The following is a 16,381-nucleotide window of genomic DNA, read 5'->3' as shown; positions in this document are numbered from 1 at the left end:
CGCGTTTGTGTGTGTGATAAAATTCAAATATAAATTAAGAAAAATAAGCAAAACCCTTCTCTCCAATATGTGGCATGTTAACACAGATGTCTATTCGTGAGAATATTTCCCAAGTCCATCCATACTCAATTCTCTGAACAAATGTAGTTGATTATTAAAACCTTTATTTATGTCCACCGGTGTGGTGCAATATTGTGATATTAAAACAAGCTATTATCTGAAAGCCATTGAGGTTGAAGGATCCTTGCCCAAACAGGAAGTGCAGAAGACATGACTGGAGCACATGGCATGATCTGAGGGTGAGTTTTTGATTATGAATGTATCAATATATAGGACTTTTTTGATCCTCCCACATTAGTGTCCGTTTTATTTTCATTTGGTGCAACACCTTTTACATGAAAAAGCTTGAAATCATTCACCTGTATGACATAATATGAACATATTTTAGTGGGTACAGTAGTGGAATGCTAGCTAAACTCCAAGGCCCCAGATTGCCCAAACATCCTTTGGTGTGATGTTATGTCCGCTGGTGTGACACAAAAATGACACGGTCAAAAAATATGAACCCAGTATGGAACAATTTCAAAGATTTTACTGAGTTACAGTTCATAAGGAAATCAGACAATTGAAATAAATTAATTAGGCCCTAATCTATGGATTTCGCATGACTGGGAAAACAGATATGCATCCGTTGGTCACAGATACCTTAAAAAAAAAAGTAGGGGAATGGATCAGAAAACCAGTCAGTATCTGGCATGACCACCATTTGCCTCACAGCGCAATTTTTTTTTTTTTATAAAATAAAAAAATGCTCACAACCTCAACATAATCTTGTAATAAATCATGTGGAAATTGAGCAAATTGAGATGACTAAACGGCTTGGAGTAACCCTAGATTGTAAACTGTCATGGTCAAAACATGTTGATACACAGTATTATTTTTCAACATAATTAAAAAGGTTAACTAGTCAAGTTGGTTTAGAACAAATTCGTATTTACAATGATGGCCTACCCCGGCCAAACCCAGAGAACACTTGGCCAATTGTGTGCCACCCAATCACGGCCGGATGTGATACAGCCTGGATTCAAACCAGGGACTGTAGTGAAACCTCTTGCACTGAGATGCAGTGCCTTAGACCGCTGTGCCACTCGGGAGCCCAGTAGCTAAGATGGGGAGCAGTAAGTCCATAATAAAGCACTACTTTGCCTTAACACCATCAACACCTTGACTGTCAAACCTTAACTACTGTTCAGTTGTGTGGTCAGGTGCCACAAAAAAAGGACTTAGGAAAATTGCAATTGGCTCAGAACAGGGCAGCACAGCCAGCCCTTTGATGTAAACAGAGAGCTAGTATTAATAATATGCATGTCAATCCATCCTGGCTCAAAGTGGAGGAGAGATGAACTTCATCACTACTTGTATTTATGAGAGGTATTGACATGAATGCACCAAGCTGTCTGTTTGAACTACTGGCATACAGATTGAACACCCATGCATACCCTACAAGACATGTCACAAGAGGTCTCTTCACAGTCAAAGTCCAGAACAGTCTATGGGAGGCACACAGTACTACATAGAACTCTATTTCACATCAAGTAACTGATGCAAGCAGTAAACTTAGATTTAAAAAAACAGTAGGGACTGTGAAACAACAGACACATGCACACACAGATTTAGTACTGTAGATGTGTGGTAGTGGTGGAGTAGGGACCTAAAGGGCACACAGTGTGTTGTGACATCTGTGAATTTATTGTAAATGTAAAAAAAATTAAGTTGTATAAACTGCCTTAATTTTGCTGGACCCGAGGAAGAGTAATGGGGATCCATAATAAATACAATCTCCTTCGCATAGAGTTGAGCAGGCTGCTGATTGTGGCCTGTGGAATGTTGTCCCACTTCTCTTCAATGGTGGTGCGAAGTTGCTGGATATTGGCGGGAACTGGAACAAGCTGCTGTACCCATAGAGCCAGAGCATCCCAAACATGCTCAATGGGTCACATGTCTGGTGAGTATGCAACCCATGGAAGAACTGGGACATTCAGTTTCCAAGAATTGTGTACAGATCCTTGCGTGAATTATCATGCTGAAACGTGGGGATGGCGGGAGATGAAATGGCACAACAATGGGCCTCAGGATCGTCACGTATCTCTGTGCATTCAAATTGCCATCGTTAGGTTCCCCAGTTTCTGTGTTGTGGGTTTGTATGTATATGCGTTTCAGGAAATGGCTTCCTGGATTCCAAAGCAGCTGATTGGTCAGCCCATCACTAATTGGAGCTCTGACCCCACCCTCTTGTCAGGGGATACAGCTGTCCTCAATTACCAACTCCTTCTGCAGCTTGAAAAGCCAGTGTTTATTAGGGGCGCCAGGTGGTGCTAAGAAAAGTAACCAGTGGGTAAGCAGGTAAGGTAGGAGAGGGGGAACTTACTTTCTTTGCTTCTGTCTAGCTCCTTTTCCTTCACAAGGTGGAAGAATAAATTCCCTGTAAATGGTACATATTCTCTGCCTCGGTCATCCTTACCCGCACACCTTTTTTCACTCCACGGAGAGTTGTAGCAGGGTGTTGCGTTCCCTCCAACAGGCGTACATCAATAAAATGCATGTTTTGTCCATAGCCTATGCCTACCCATACCATAACCCCGCCACCATGGGGCACTTCGTTCACAACATTGACAAACTGCTCACCCACACGATGCCATACACGTGGTCTGTGGCTGTGAGGCCGGTGGGAGGTACTGCCAAATTCTCTAAAACTACGCTGAAGGTGACTTATGGAAGAGAAATTACCATTCCTTTCTCTGGCAACAGCTCTGGTGGACATTCCTGCAGTCAGCTTGCCAATTGCACACTCAACTTGAGACATCTGTGGCAAAACAATTGCATATTTTAGGGTGGCCTTTTGCCCCCAGCACAAGGTGCACCTGTGTAATTACCATGCTATATTTAAATCAGCTTTTTAATATGCCACACCTGTCAGGTGGGCAGATTATTTTGGCAAAGGAGAAACGCTCACTAACGGGGATGCAAACAAATTTGTGCATAAAATTGGAGAGGAGCTTTGTACATATGGAACGTCTCTGGGATCTTTAATTTCAGTTCATGCAACACGGGCCCAACATGTTGCGTTAATATTTTTGTTCAGTACAAATCAAGATCCTGGGTACATTGTTAGATAACAGGCAAAAAGAAAACAAGTGTCTGCTTAAGACGAGATGTGGAGTGCAGACAAAACATGAAGATACAGGGAGAGAAATGCTGAGAAAAGAGGATGTCCAGAGACGCAAAAAGTAAACAGAAAATATGAAAAAAAGCTTGATATTAACATAGTCCTAATCAGCGGTGAAAGTAAGTCGGGAACGGTCCGGTAGGAACGCTATTATTCCCGCATGTCAGTCAGATGAAAAATGACCGAACTCATGTGGTGTGGTTCAATGATAAAACAAATTGCCATTGCAGAGATGAGTGGCCGAGACCGAAACGCGCACGGACAGCAGTATATGCATCAATTCAGGTTACAAGACTTGGGTAGACCTAATGAATGATGACAAATCAACAAATGTCATTCATAACACTTTTTGGTGTTTTGTAAGTAATGTCTTTTTGCATATATCAAATGGCACTGTATGGATGCCGTAATTATTTTAGAATGGAGTAGCTTAATAGTTGGAATAGTAACTGAAGTCTGGACACTGAATGTAGGCCTTACATAGGCTATTATGCCATTAACCGCTGCAGAATTAAGTGTTCCTCACAGTACAATTATAGACCAAATGTTAGTCTCGTAAACAGGTGTGGAGAAATATTATTTCTTTCAGCATCTTGAGAGAATGAATAAAGACCTTTTGTGTAGAATAAACATGTAATTTCATTCAGCGACATAAAAGCTGACTATTTAATTTAACCACAAAATATATATATAAAAATAACACACACACACACACACACACACACCCCTACCTCAAAACTAGACGTTGAACGGACGTCTTTGCCCAGTGGGTAGTATCTCTAGACATCTGCGTTGCCAACCACAATTTTCAAATGTTGCCTAGGGGTCTGGTTTGAGACTACTCAAATACTGTAGATTCACCTAACAGGTAGATGTTGATAGTTTTAACTATAAGATACAGTACGCGTTTACACAAGCAGTAGTTTGTAAACAAATATACTTCATAAACATTGCTAAGTCAGCTTTGATTGAATCCTGAAAGCCCTCTAACAACCATTAATACTGTCCATCAAGATATCAAAATCATTTGATGGCCATTGTTATCTACATATTACTAATAATTTGACCGGGTAGGTCATTTTGTGCTCAAGGTCCTAAACGATATCTTAACCGCCATCGATAAGAAACATTACTGTGCAGCCGTATTCATTGATCTGGCCAAGGCTTTCGACTCTGTCAATCACCACATCCTCATCGGCAGACTCGACAGCCTTGGTTTCTCAAATGATTGCCTCGCCTGGTTCACCAACTACTTCTCTGATAGAGTTCAGTGTGTCAAATCGGAGGGTCTGCTGTCCGGACCTCTGGCATCTCTATGGGGGTGCCACAGGGTTCAATTCTTGGACCGACTCTCTTCTCTGTATACATCAATGAGGTCGCTCTTGCTGCTGGTGAGTCTCTGATCCACCTCTACGCAGACGACACCATTCTGTATACTTCCGGCCCTTCTTTGGACACTGTGTTAACAACCCTCCAGGCAAGCTTCAATGCCATTCAACTCTCCTTCCGTGGCCTCCAATTGCTCTTAAATACAAGTAAAACTAAATGCATGCTCTTCAACCGATCGCTACCTGCACCTACCCGCCTGTCCAACATCACTACTCTGGACGGCTCTGACTTAGAATACGTGGACAACTACAAATACTTAGGTGTCTGGTTAGACTGTAAACTCTCCTTCCAGACCCATATCAAACATCTCCAATCCAAAGTTAAATCTAGAATTGGCTTCCTATTTCGCAACAAAGCATCCTTCACTCATGCTGCCAAACATACCCTTGTAAAACTGACCATCCTACCAATCCTCGACTTTGGCGATGTCATTTACAAAATAGCCTCCAATACCCTACTCAACAAATTGGATGCAGTCTATCACAGTGCAATCCGTTTTGTCACCAAAGCCCCATATACTACCCACCATTGCGACCTGTATGCTCTCGTTGGCTGGCCCTCGCTTCATACTCGTCGCCAAACCCACTGGCTCCATGTCATCTACAAGACCCTGCTAGGCAAAGTCCCCCCTTATCTCAGCTCGCTGGTCACCATAGCATCTCCCACCTGTGGCACACGCTCCAGCAGGTATATCTCTCTAGTCACCCCCAGAACCAATTCTTTCTTTGGCCGCCTCTCCTTCCAGTTCTCTGCTGCCAATGACTGGAACGAACTATAAAAATCTCTGAAACTGGAAACACTTATCTTCCTCCCTAGCTTTAAGCACCAACTGTCAGAGCAGCTCACAGATTACTGCACCTGTACATAGCCCACCTATAATTTAGCCCAAACAACTACCTCTTTCCCAACTGTATTTAATTTTATTTATTTATTTATTTAGCTCCTTTGCACCCCATTATTTTTATTTCTATTTTGCACATTCTTCCATTGCAAAACTACCATTCCAGTGTTTTACTTGCTATATTGTATTTACTTTGCCACCATGGCCTTTTTGCCTTTACCTCCCTTCCCACCTCATTTGCTCACATTGTATATAGACTTGTTTATACTGTATGTCTGTTTTACTCCATGTCGTTGTATCTGTCGAACTGCTTTGCTTTATCTTGGCCAGGTCGCAATTGTAAATGAGAACTTGTTCTCAACTTGCCTACCTGGTTAAATAAAAAAAATAAAAATAAATTACAAAAACGACCCAGTGAACGTTTGATAAAGCACATTTCTATAACTGCAAAGTGTTTAGAGCTTCACTATTCCATTGTCATCGCTCAAAGCCCCTCTCTGCCAGTGTGTGGCCTATCCCTCCAATGAGATGAGGAATGATAAAGAGCAGGATGATGTTAATGTAGGTCATCCTGTAGCGAGGAGCCGCTAGGAGCAGGGATACTGGCTAATGACATTACGGCAGGATAGGAGGTGGTTATGATCAATACCAGCACTTCATCATCAGGCCTCTCTGCCTGCTCACACACACACACACACAACACAAACTGAAATACTATCAGAAACATGTTGGATCCATTTCCACAGCTTTTAATTTCCTTAAAACCGGTCACTCATTTGGAAAGCTCCCTGGTCACCAAATGTCCTTGCTCTGTGAAAGAAGCAGAAATAAAGACAACTATCGATGTCCACTAGATTGCTGATGATGCATTGATCAATCTATCGATTTCTGACATTCTAGTGAGCAAGGCTTTATTTAGTATTCTAGACAAGCATCAAGTAATAACAGAAGAGAACATATTATTATAGCCAAGTTGATTAGCCTACTATATGTCAATAATGATCAGAAAAATATCTAGTGCATTCAGAAAGTAGTCAGACGCCTTCACTATTTCCACATTGTTACAGCTATATTCTAAAATGAATTAAACTGTTTTTTCCCCTGTCAAAAATCTACACACAATACCCTATAACGACAATGGGCTAATTAGGGTTATCACATTTACATAAGTATTCAGATCCTTTACTCAGTACTTTGTTGAAGCGCCATTGGCAGCGACTACAGCCTCGGGTCTTCTTGGGTATTACACTACAAGCTTGGCACACCTGTATTTGGAGAGTTTCTCCCATTCTTCTCAGCAGATACTCTCAAACTGTCAGGTGGAATGGGGAGCATCGCTGCACAGCCATTTTCAGGTCTCTCCAGAGATATTCGATCAGGTTCAAGTCCAGGCTCTGGCTAGGCCATGCAAGAACATTCAGACTTGTTCCGAAGCCCCCCCCTGCAATGTCTTGACTGTGTACGTAAGGTTATTGTCCTGTTGAAAGGTGAACCTTCAACCCAGTCTGGGGTCCTAACCTGCTCCAGAAAGCTTTGCGTCAAGGATCTCCCTGTACTCTGCTCCATTCATCTCTCGATCCTGACTAGTCTCACAGTCCCTGCCGCTGAAAAAAACATTCCCACAGCATGATGCTACCCCCACCATAGGGATGGTATTGGCCAGGTGATGAGCGGTGCCCGGTTTCCTCCAGACGTGACGCTTGGCATTCAGGCCAAGGAGTTCAATCTTGGTTTCATTAGACCAGAGAATCTTGTTTCTGATGGTCTAAGAGTACTTTAGGTACCTTTTGGCAATCCACAATCCTGTCTCAGAGCTCTATGGACAATTCCTTCAACCTCATGACTTGGTTTTTGATCTGACATGCACTCTCAACTATGGGACCTTAGACCGGTGAGTGCGCACACGCGCCTTTCCAAATCATGTCCAATCAATTGAATTTACCACAGGTTAACTCCAATGACATTGTAGAAACATCAAGGATAATCAATGGAAACAGGATGCACTGGAGCGCAATTGCGTGGTCTCATAACTAAGGGTCTGAATAATTATTTACATAAAAGGTTTGTTTTAGATTTTTAAAACAAATCGAAACCAGTTTTCCCTTCGTTATGGGATCGTGTGTGTAGATTGAGGGATTTTTTGGGGATTGAATCCATTTTAGAATAAGGCTGTAATGTAATACTTTCCGAATGTACTGTAGATTGGGCTTAAAACCATTTTATTTCTGCAACGGGCGACTTTGCGCCGTCCCTGAGTAATGTGCACAGGTAGCCTACAGTACAGCCTTTTGAAGTAATTGTTTGACAATCAGGTAACATGACTGGTTGTGTTAATGCAACTTTATGCCAGTACATTTTAAAAGGTTAAAGACAAATCTTACCATTAGGCCCATAGACAGCCTATTACATCATTAGGGACTATTTGTATAATTCTATGATTATGCCCATAAAAATTAAAAATTGTGCACACACATAGGAGGTCCCCATAATGGGAAGAAATGAAATCTTTCACCCCTGATCCTAATTGAGTATTTTGAGAATGTATATTTTTTTTCTTATAGATATCTAAAGCAGAAATCCAGGGGGGAAATTGAAAGATTTAGAATGAAGTCTTTGCGACCATCACAAAGAGAAAAGCTTTGGGAGAAATGGAAAGAGGTATAGAGAAAAGAGAAGTTTAGAACTATTTAACTCACTTCAGTAAAATATTAAGATGAATAAATTCAAGAATAAATTTTTTTTTTAAAGAGCATTAGCATGATTTACATGTTCACTTTTTAAGCATTGTTAACAGGTGATTGTTTGAACACCAGAAATGTTTTCACTTCATACCTGTTTTTATTTAACTAGGCAAGTCAGTTAAGAACACATTGTTATTTACCATAACAGCCTACCCCGGCTGACGCTGTGCGCCGCCCTATGGGGCTCTCAATCACGGCTGGATGTGATGAGGCATGGATTCGAACCAGGCACTGCAGTGACGCCTCTTAGCACAGTACCTTAGACCGCTGGCCACTCGGGAGTTGCTTAATGTTCTTGTTTTTTGGGTGTGTTTTACAACAGTTTATATTTTGTGAAATACACTTTTTTTTGTGCAAAATTCTGACTGATTCTTTTCTTTCATCCTGTGTCAAGACATGTCCTTTGGTGTGACATTAGAAATGGTATAATTATATATTTTCCCTGCATGGAAAAACATAAATCATAATGGAACATGTGGCAAGTGATCTCAGGAAATCTGCCCCATGAGCAGATTTGTAAAGTCTGTCCAAATTAAAATGTAAACCCCCCTAATTCTAAATGTGATACATTTTATGAGCACCACCAACACAGTGAATGGGAAATTGATTCAAAGGGAACTCCCTTTGCTGAATGTGTAATCCTAAAGTAAAGCTGCGTTTGGTTAATTACCTATGTCAAGTTCTATGTATGAAATGGGTCATATCATTAAGTACCAGAGGCCACTCTGGAAGTTAAGCAAATTCAAAAAAAGGTTAGTTGAGATACTTTTAATAATGATTTCATAGGATCCCCATTAGCGACAGCTAGTCCTACTGGGGTTCAACACATAACGAAAGACCTTAGACAAAAGGCTTTACAATTTTAAACATGTAGCGTGCGTGTGCACTGTATGTAACTGATAGAGGCAGTGGGAAAGTACTCAGACCTTCACTTTTCCACACTCTTATGTTAGCCTTATTCTAAAATTGAGGAACATTTATAATTTTATACATTTTCCTCAATCTCTACACAATGCCCCATAAAGACAAAGCTTAAACAGATTTCCAAATTGCTTAAAAATAAAGATAACTTACATAAGTATTCAGACTCTTTGCTACGTGACTCGAAATGGAGCTCGGGTGCATCTGGTTTCCATTGATCATCCTTGAGCTGTTTCTACAACTTGGTTGGAGTCCACCTGTGGCACATTCAAGTGATTGGACATGATTTGGAAAGGCAATGCATGTCAGAGCAAAAACCAAGCCATGAGGTTGAAGGAATTGTCCGTAGAGCTCCGAGACAGGATTGTGTCAAGGCACATATGAGGAAGGGTACCAAAACATTTCTGCAGCATTGAAGGTCTCCAAGAATAGTGGTCTCCATCATTCTTAAATGGAAGAAGTTTGGAACCACCAAGACTCTTCCTAGAGCTGGCCAAACTGAGCAAATCAGGGGAGAAGGTCAGGGAGGTGACCAAGAACCTCAAAGCACCAGAGTTTCTCTGTGAAGATGGGAGAGCCTTCCAGAAGGACATCCATCTCTGCAGCACTCCACCAATCAGGCCTTTGAGGTAGAGCGGCCAGACGGAAGCCACTCCTCAGTAAGGCACATGACAGCCCGCATGGAGTTCGCCAAAAAGGCACCTAAAGACTCAGAGCATGAGAAAGATTCTCTGGTCTGATGAAACCAAGATTAAACTGGCCTGACTGCAAAGCGTCACACCTGGAGGAAACCTGGCACAATTACTTCGGTGAAGCACGGTGGTGGCAGCATCATGCTGTGGGGATGTTTTTCAGTGGCAGGGACTGGGAGACTAGTCAGGATCGAGGCAAAGATGAACGGAGCAAGGTACAAAGAGATCCTTGATGAAAACCTGCCCCAGAGCGCTCAGGACCTCAGACTAGGGGCGAAGGTTCATTCTTCCAACAGGACAACAACCAAGCACAAAGCCAATACAACACAGGAGTGGCTTCGGGACAAGTTTCCGAATGTCCTTGAGTGGCCCAGCCAGAATATCTCTGGAGAGACCTGAAAATAGCTGTGCAGCAACACTCCCCATCCAACCTGACAGAGCTTAAGGGGATCTGCAGAGAAGAATGGGAGAAACTCACCAAATACAGGTGTGCCAGGTGTTATTACCCAAGACTTGAGGCTGTAATCGCTGTCAAAGGTGCTTCAAACTACTGAGTAAAGAGTTTCAATACTTATGTAAATGTGATATTTTTAATAGTTGCAAAAATGTCAACCTGTTTTTGCTTCTTCATTATGGGGTATTGTGTACAGTAGATTGATGAGGGAAAAAAACGATTTAATCAATTTTAGAATAAGGCTGTAACATAACAAAAAACGTGGCAAAAGTCAAGTGGTCTGAATACATTCCAAATGCACTGTACATGTCAGTACATACACACAAAAAGTAGGTCACATTGATGCGCTACATGAGATGGGAGTTCCAGTCAATCATGGCTCTGTATAATACTGTACGTTTCTTTGGATTCGTTCTGAACCCGGGACTGCGAAAAGACCCTTGGTGGCATGTCTGGTGTCTAAATTGACTACGCAAACAATTTGGAATTTCCAACACATTTCTTATAATAAGTGATGATAAGAGTTGTGGAACGACTGACATGCATATTATTGATATTAGCCCTCTAATTACAATAAAGAATAAAACGTGCCGCTCGGTTCTAGGCCAGCTGCAGCTTAACTAGGTTCATCTTTGCAGTACTTGACCATATGACTGGATAAAAATTAAGATTAAAAACTAGAGCCTGCAGGACTTGCTTTGTGGAGTCAAAAAAGCATAACATGTCTTTATCACGGACAGACCTCACCCCATCTTTACAACCATTGAATCAATACGTTTTGACCATGACAGTTTACAATCTAAGGTAAAGTTAAGTAATTTAGTCTCCTCAACTTGCTCAACGGTTACACCTTTTATTACCAGATTCAGCTGGGGTCTTGAACTTAGGGAATGATTTGTACCAGATACAATGCTCTTAGTTTTAGTGATGTTCAGGACCAGTTTATAACTGGCCACCCATTCTAAAACTGACTGCAACATTTTGTTTAGGGTTGCAGTGAATTCACTAGCTGTGGTTGATGACTCGTATAGTGTTGCATAATCAGCTGTTAGAATGGTAAAGTGGCCTTTACTGGTTCTTGGGAAGTGGAAGGACTTTAGCTTCCCTCCAGGCCAGAGGACAAACACTATAGGAGTGGCTATAAATTCAGCTACCATCCTTTGTAGCTTTCCATCCAAGTTGTCAATGCCAGGAGGTTCCTCATTATTGATCGATAACAATAAATTTGTCCACCTATCCCATACAAAATTCTACCTTTAAAATTGCATTTCTTTCATTATTTGTTTTATGCACAAATAAGTACTCCAAGGTTTCCCCCATCATTCTTCCTGTCACTGATCTTGGCTTCATACAGTTTCTTCTTCTTTGTTGAGTTTACTCACAATTTCTCAATTTGACCAACAAATATTTTTAACAGTCACAACAAAATCTTTTGTATGATCTCTAATTCGCTATTTTAGGCCCAGATTTTGGAAACCTGGCTTTTTTTATTTAACCTTTATTTAACCAGGCAAGTCAGTTAAGAATAAATTCTTATTTTCAATGACGGCCTAGGAACAGTGGGTTAACTGCCTGTTCAGGGGCAGAACGACAGATTTGTACCTTGCCAGCTCGGGGGTTGAACTTGCAACCTTCCGGTTACTAGTCCAACACTCTAACCACTAGGCTACCCTGCCACCCCTGGATAGTAATGTTGAATTTAAACAATTATCAGAATCTACACATACTGCATATTTGAGAAAACACTGTAAGGAGTATATTGACACAAAGATGTCTGTATCATGTACGGTTCACAGATCATAGGGCCTTACGGGAGACATGTATAGGTCTAAAAAGGGCCTAAAATGACTTCATTCGTCATGATTGGTGATAGAAATGTAAAAAGCATGTCAAACATCCTTCCTCCCAATGAAGTTTATATGTAAGAATTGCCTGAACAATTGGAGATCCCAAAAATATTTTCCACTCCCGCGGGTGTGGAATCGGCCGGTTGAAAAATTCCACAGCGTTCGTCAGGCGACAAAAGCAGCAGAGTCGTTGACTTTAACACATGAGAGCAGAGAGAGGCAGAGAGAAATCTGATCTAATGAGCCTGACTTCTGGACAACAGCCATCTTTACCATTACTCTCCCATCTGATACTGCCTATTCATTTCCTCTGTCATACTCTGAGGAAATGTTCCAATCGCTGCTTCACAGATGAATAAAGCTTCAAAAGAGCGAGGCATTATTACCTAGGTGGACAATGTGACTGACAAAAACCAACAACACAAAGAGATGTACATTTACAACACAAACACCACCCACAGTTGATTTAGACTACATGATAAATTAGATTGGTCTAGTCTATACAGGTCCACACAGGCCAAAGGGAATCATAAGTTGTACTTATGACCAACTGCATTCTGGGCGGAATATGCCACCTGGGGTTGTCACAGTTAGCCTATGGACCATAACCTCCCAGGGTTTGACCACGTGACCAACCAGTCACAAACTACTCAATGGGGCAGCATGGTTCTGGGGCAGCAGATTTCAACTGGGCTAACGGACTGACCTTGGACTGCCTCCAATACTGGCCAGCAGCGATGACGTCCGCCGTTTCATGTTTTAACTTTTCAGGGGGAGTTGAAAGGGAGGAGAGAGAGAGAGAGTTGGTGGAAAGGAGCAGCATTAAATGATAGAAACAAGACTGTTAGATAAACAAGCCATTACTTAGAAGATGGAAAAAGCATTTGAACACAGGCAGTTATGGGGAATTTAAACAGAGGAGTCTGCCAATTCCATATAGGGACACAGCCAGGTTTGAGTATTGTTTTTGTACTGGAGCTTGCCTATTTCAAAGTCAGATGTGAGGAGTCACCTATGTTACGCAATCAAGGATTAGAGGATAGCAACTAGCAAGGTTTATGAGACAGACAACACGTCGATTACAACTTCACACACTCTTCAGCAGAGTCAGTAGAGAGCCATCTGGTTTTCGCATCCAGACTCTAAATCCACATTTGCTGAACATATCGTGCGATTGAAGCCTTATAGTGTCCTTTGAAACTGTTTTCTAGTCAACATCCAGGATACTTCTAATATTTGTGGAATAGGAAGTAAAGTCCAATGCAGCAGTTCTCAAAATCAAATAATTCCTGGGTAACAATTAAGTATCTTACTGTGATTGTTTTCAATAAATATATTTTTTAAAGGTAAAAGATCTAAGCAAAGAGCAATTTCTCAAGGAAGAGTTTTGCTACGACTGTATGGGAGTGGTCTGAGTGGAGAAGGCAAAACTGAAAATGAGCTGTTATTGGTTTAGGACTTATTGGTCTATTAACTCATTTACCGGCGATGTCGCCAGGCTGGCCAAAACAGGCAGACATTTCAGGCAGTCTATTCAAACAGAAACACACACATTAGGAGGGGCTTTCCCACTGTGCCACAATTTCAATGAAATTATGCCGAGCCAAAGCGGAATAGACATTGTGCACAGGGTTATCATAATTTCACATTACTTCTCAAAACCTCAGCGTGGAAATATTATATATATAAAACACAGGAAATTCATGTTTGACTACTGGAACTGCAACAAACCTAACGCAATGACAAATCTTAGCGCACCGCAACAAAAAGAAAATACTAGGCTCCCGTAAATTGTATTGAATTTGTCACTCTCTCAATAAGCAAGATATAGCCTAGGCCCACCGTTGACGTGGTTGTTACATGACTGAATCATTTGAATATGTTAGGCGGAGCGGTCTTTGGTAACCGGACAAGAGAAGGTCTTTGGAAATGGGGTTGGATACAAGATGAATGGAGTGCTCACTGCAGGTAGGCCTTTTGTAAATCGTAAATAATGCAAAAGCATGACGGCAAAACCTCACGAGTAGACCTTTTATAGATTACTTTTCAGTCACTGTGGAATTGCTCCGGCGTCTCAGATTTTTCACTTAAAATGTATGTACACTGAATATTTGACAAAAACATTTAAAAAATAAACATTTACTGGAAGAACTGTGCCGATGTAAAGTTTGACAGAATTTCGGTAAAATCTCACTCAGTTTATATGCTCCAAATTAAGATTCAAAGATGTCAGCTTTGACATGCCACAGTGAGTTTGAAAAAATAAATAAAAAATTGGTTATTGAACTACAGGAAGTGGATTTACACATGGTAACATAATACACAAATGTGTAATTACGGATATGTCATTCTCTTCATGGTGATGCATCCCAAAATGAGGTACACTAAGGTAGAAATATGCAATATTCTTTGCATATTCAGGTATTATTCCACAAATTGGCTATTATTTTAATGCACACCTTCAAACTTGGATGGTCTAGACCAAATCTACACAATAATTGTTCCCATTTGTCAAAACTTGAACAGATTTCCAAAATAACTGGTGATTTTAGTCTTTGACCAAAAACAAGTCCCATTTTCATTATGCAAAAAACTTTGGGTGGGGCAAAACAATCACTCGGGGCTGGTTTGGATCTGTAATATAGAATTATCCGTCTGTGGAACCAGTGCCAACCATCAACTGGGTTAAAGAATTGATTACATTATCTTAATTAGGGATGGGCTACAACACATTTCCACAGTTATGTTGAACACATCCCCTGAAACTGCAAGGCCTTCATGCCTATTTTTTTTTTTTAAAGGTAAAAATAAAATACTCCATGTGAATATAGTTACTGAACGGTAGTGCCAAGCAATGACACTGGGCGTTTTGTTTGGTAGTTTATACTTTACTTTCAACTGGTGAGAAAGTTCTCTGGCAGTCTAAATTATACACAGCCAGTGGAGTACTGAGGACAGATATAGATTGTGTGCAAGTAAAGTTAGTGGTGTGTGTACTAGGCCAGTAGCTCAACATAAAATGTTCATACTGAATGCAATGCGGGCAAACGGATCCCAATCATTTTCCTCGCGTCCATTTTCAGCCCTGGGCAGGAAACCATCTATTCCACAGAACTGAACTGTGTTTGTATCATGTCAAGAGGGCCACAACAACCAAACAGGATATCCAATAAAACATAGTAAGAGACGTACAGTAACCAGGACATTCCAAACAAGGCTACTGCAGGGCAAAGCTGCCTGGAAGGAAGAACTACTATAGTATTTCCAATGGGTGGAATTTTAGGATATCATGAAAGGAAGTGTTGTCTATTTTATTGAGGTTGAACCCAACTTTATTTGCTATGTTGAGTGAACAGTTTAAAAAAAATGGGTGGAGCCCCCATACGAGGCTGTATTTCTAAAGTGGTGGGTCAGCTCGTCACAGCACAGTTCTTCTTTACCAAAGTAATTTCAGCTGTTGAGTAAAACCTCACACCTTAATGTTTGTCTAGAACCAGAGGCACAAAACCATGGAATACTCTTTACTTCCAGTGCTAAACTAAAAAGGAGTGACCAAGTCGGACTACGAAATGGGTATCATGAATTTACAAGTTGCATCAAGGGTGCAGTCACACAATTAGACACCTGCCAACAAAAGGGTTAGCCTACACATCTGCCCCAAATTACAAGGCGTACGGCAAGAAAGACATTGTGTGCACAAGCATTAATCTAGTTTGTTAATCCAACAGGGAGAAAATAACAACAACATTAGGTGATAGCACAGATCAAAACAGCCCTTCTTACTGACTTGGGAGTATTAGCATTAAACCAGATCAATCTGGAAATGGTAAGAAGGCGTCAACTGTCCAGAGAAGACTGCGTAAAAGAGCACCATGTGAAAGAGTGCAGGTGTCCCACACATCTTAGCCGAGTTGTTTACTTTAGGATGGTATGTTGTGTACTCTACTGTGCTTGGTATCCATACTGTATATGGTCTCAATTTCTAAGTCAGTTTGTGTACAAGGTGTCACCTGAAAGCCAGTACTTAGCCAGACTGCTGCTAAGGGGAACTTAGTTGGGACAGCTGACACCATGAAATGGGTGTTTGGGTTGTGGGGTTGGAAGGATGTGAATAAACCGCGGCAGTCAGTTACTCACTCTGGGGGAGAATAACTGATCCCTTTCAGGCGTAGTTACTGTTAAGTGAGTCAGTTCACAAGGTTAACAAAAGGGCTGCCTGGCTCTCATTTTTTTTCAATGAACTAAGCAAGTGGTCAATAAAGCTTTTATT

The 16,381-nt window shown here is 41.2% G+C and overlaps 1 protein-coding gene across 6 annotated transcripts in view; it reads right to left on the bottom strand.

Annotated features, from left to right (window-relative positions):
* The window catches only part of LOC109864500 (uncharacterized protein KIAA1211-like), a 37,049-nt gene that overhangs the window by 14,982 nt on the left and 5,686 nt on the right, over positions 1 to 16,381 (bottom strand). For 2 of the 6 annotated variants that reach the window (XM_031797131.1, XM_020452348.2), the window contains exon 2: positions 12,818 to 12,874. The exons of the other annotated variants lie outside the window; for them this stretch is intronic. In XM_031797131.1, coding sequence (XP_031652991.1) covers positions 12,818 to 12,867 — 50 coding nt within the window. In that variant the 5' untranslated portion in view covers positions 12,868 to 12,874. The remainder of the gene's footprint in view (positions 1 to 12,817; positions 12,875 to 16,381) is intronic. 6 annotated transcript variants of the gene reach the window in all.

This window comes from Oncorhynchus kisutch, linkage group LG19, assembly GCF_002021735.2.
Source record: "Oncorhynchus kisutch isolate 150728-3 linkage group LG19, Okis_V2, whole genome shotgun sequence".
NCBI lineage: Eukaryota > Metazoa > Chordata > Actinopteri > Salmoniformes > Salmonidae > Oncorhynchus > Oncorhynchus kisutch.
Note: the sequence above shows the minus strand (reverse complement) of the source record. Positions and strands in the feature narration are given on the sequence as shown.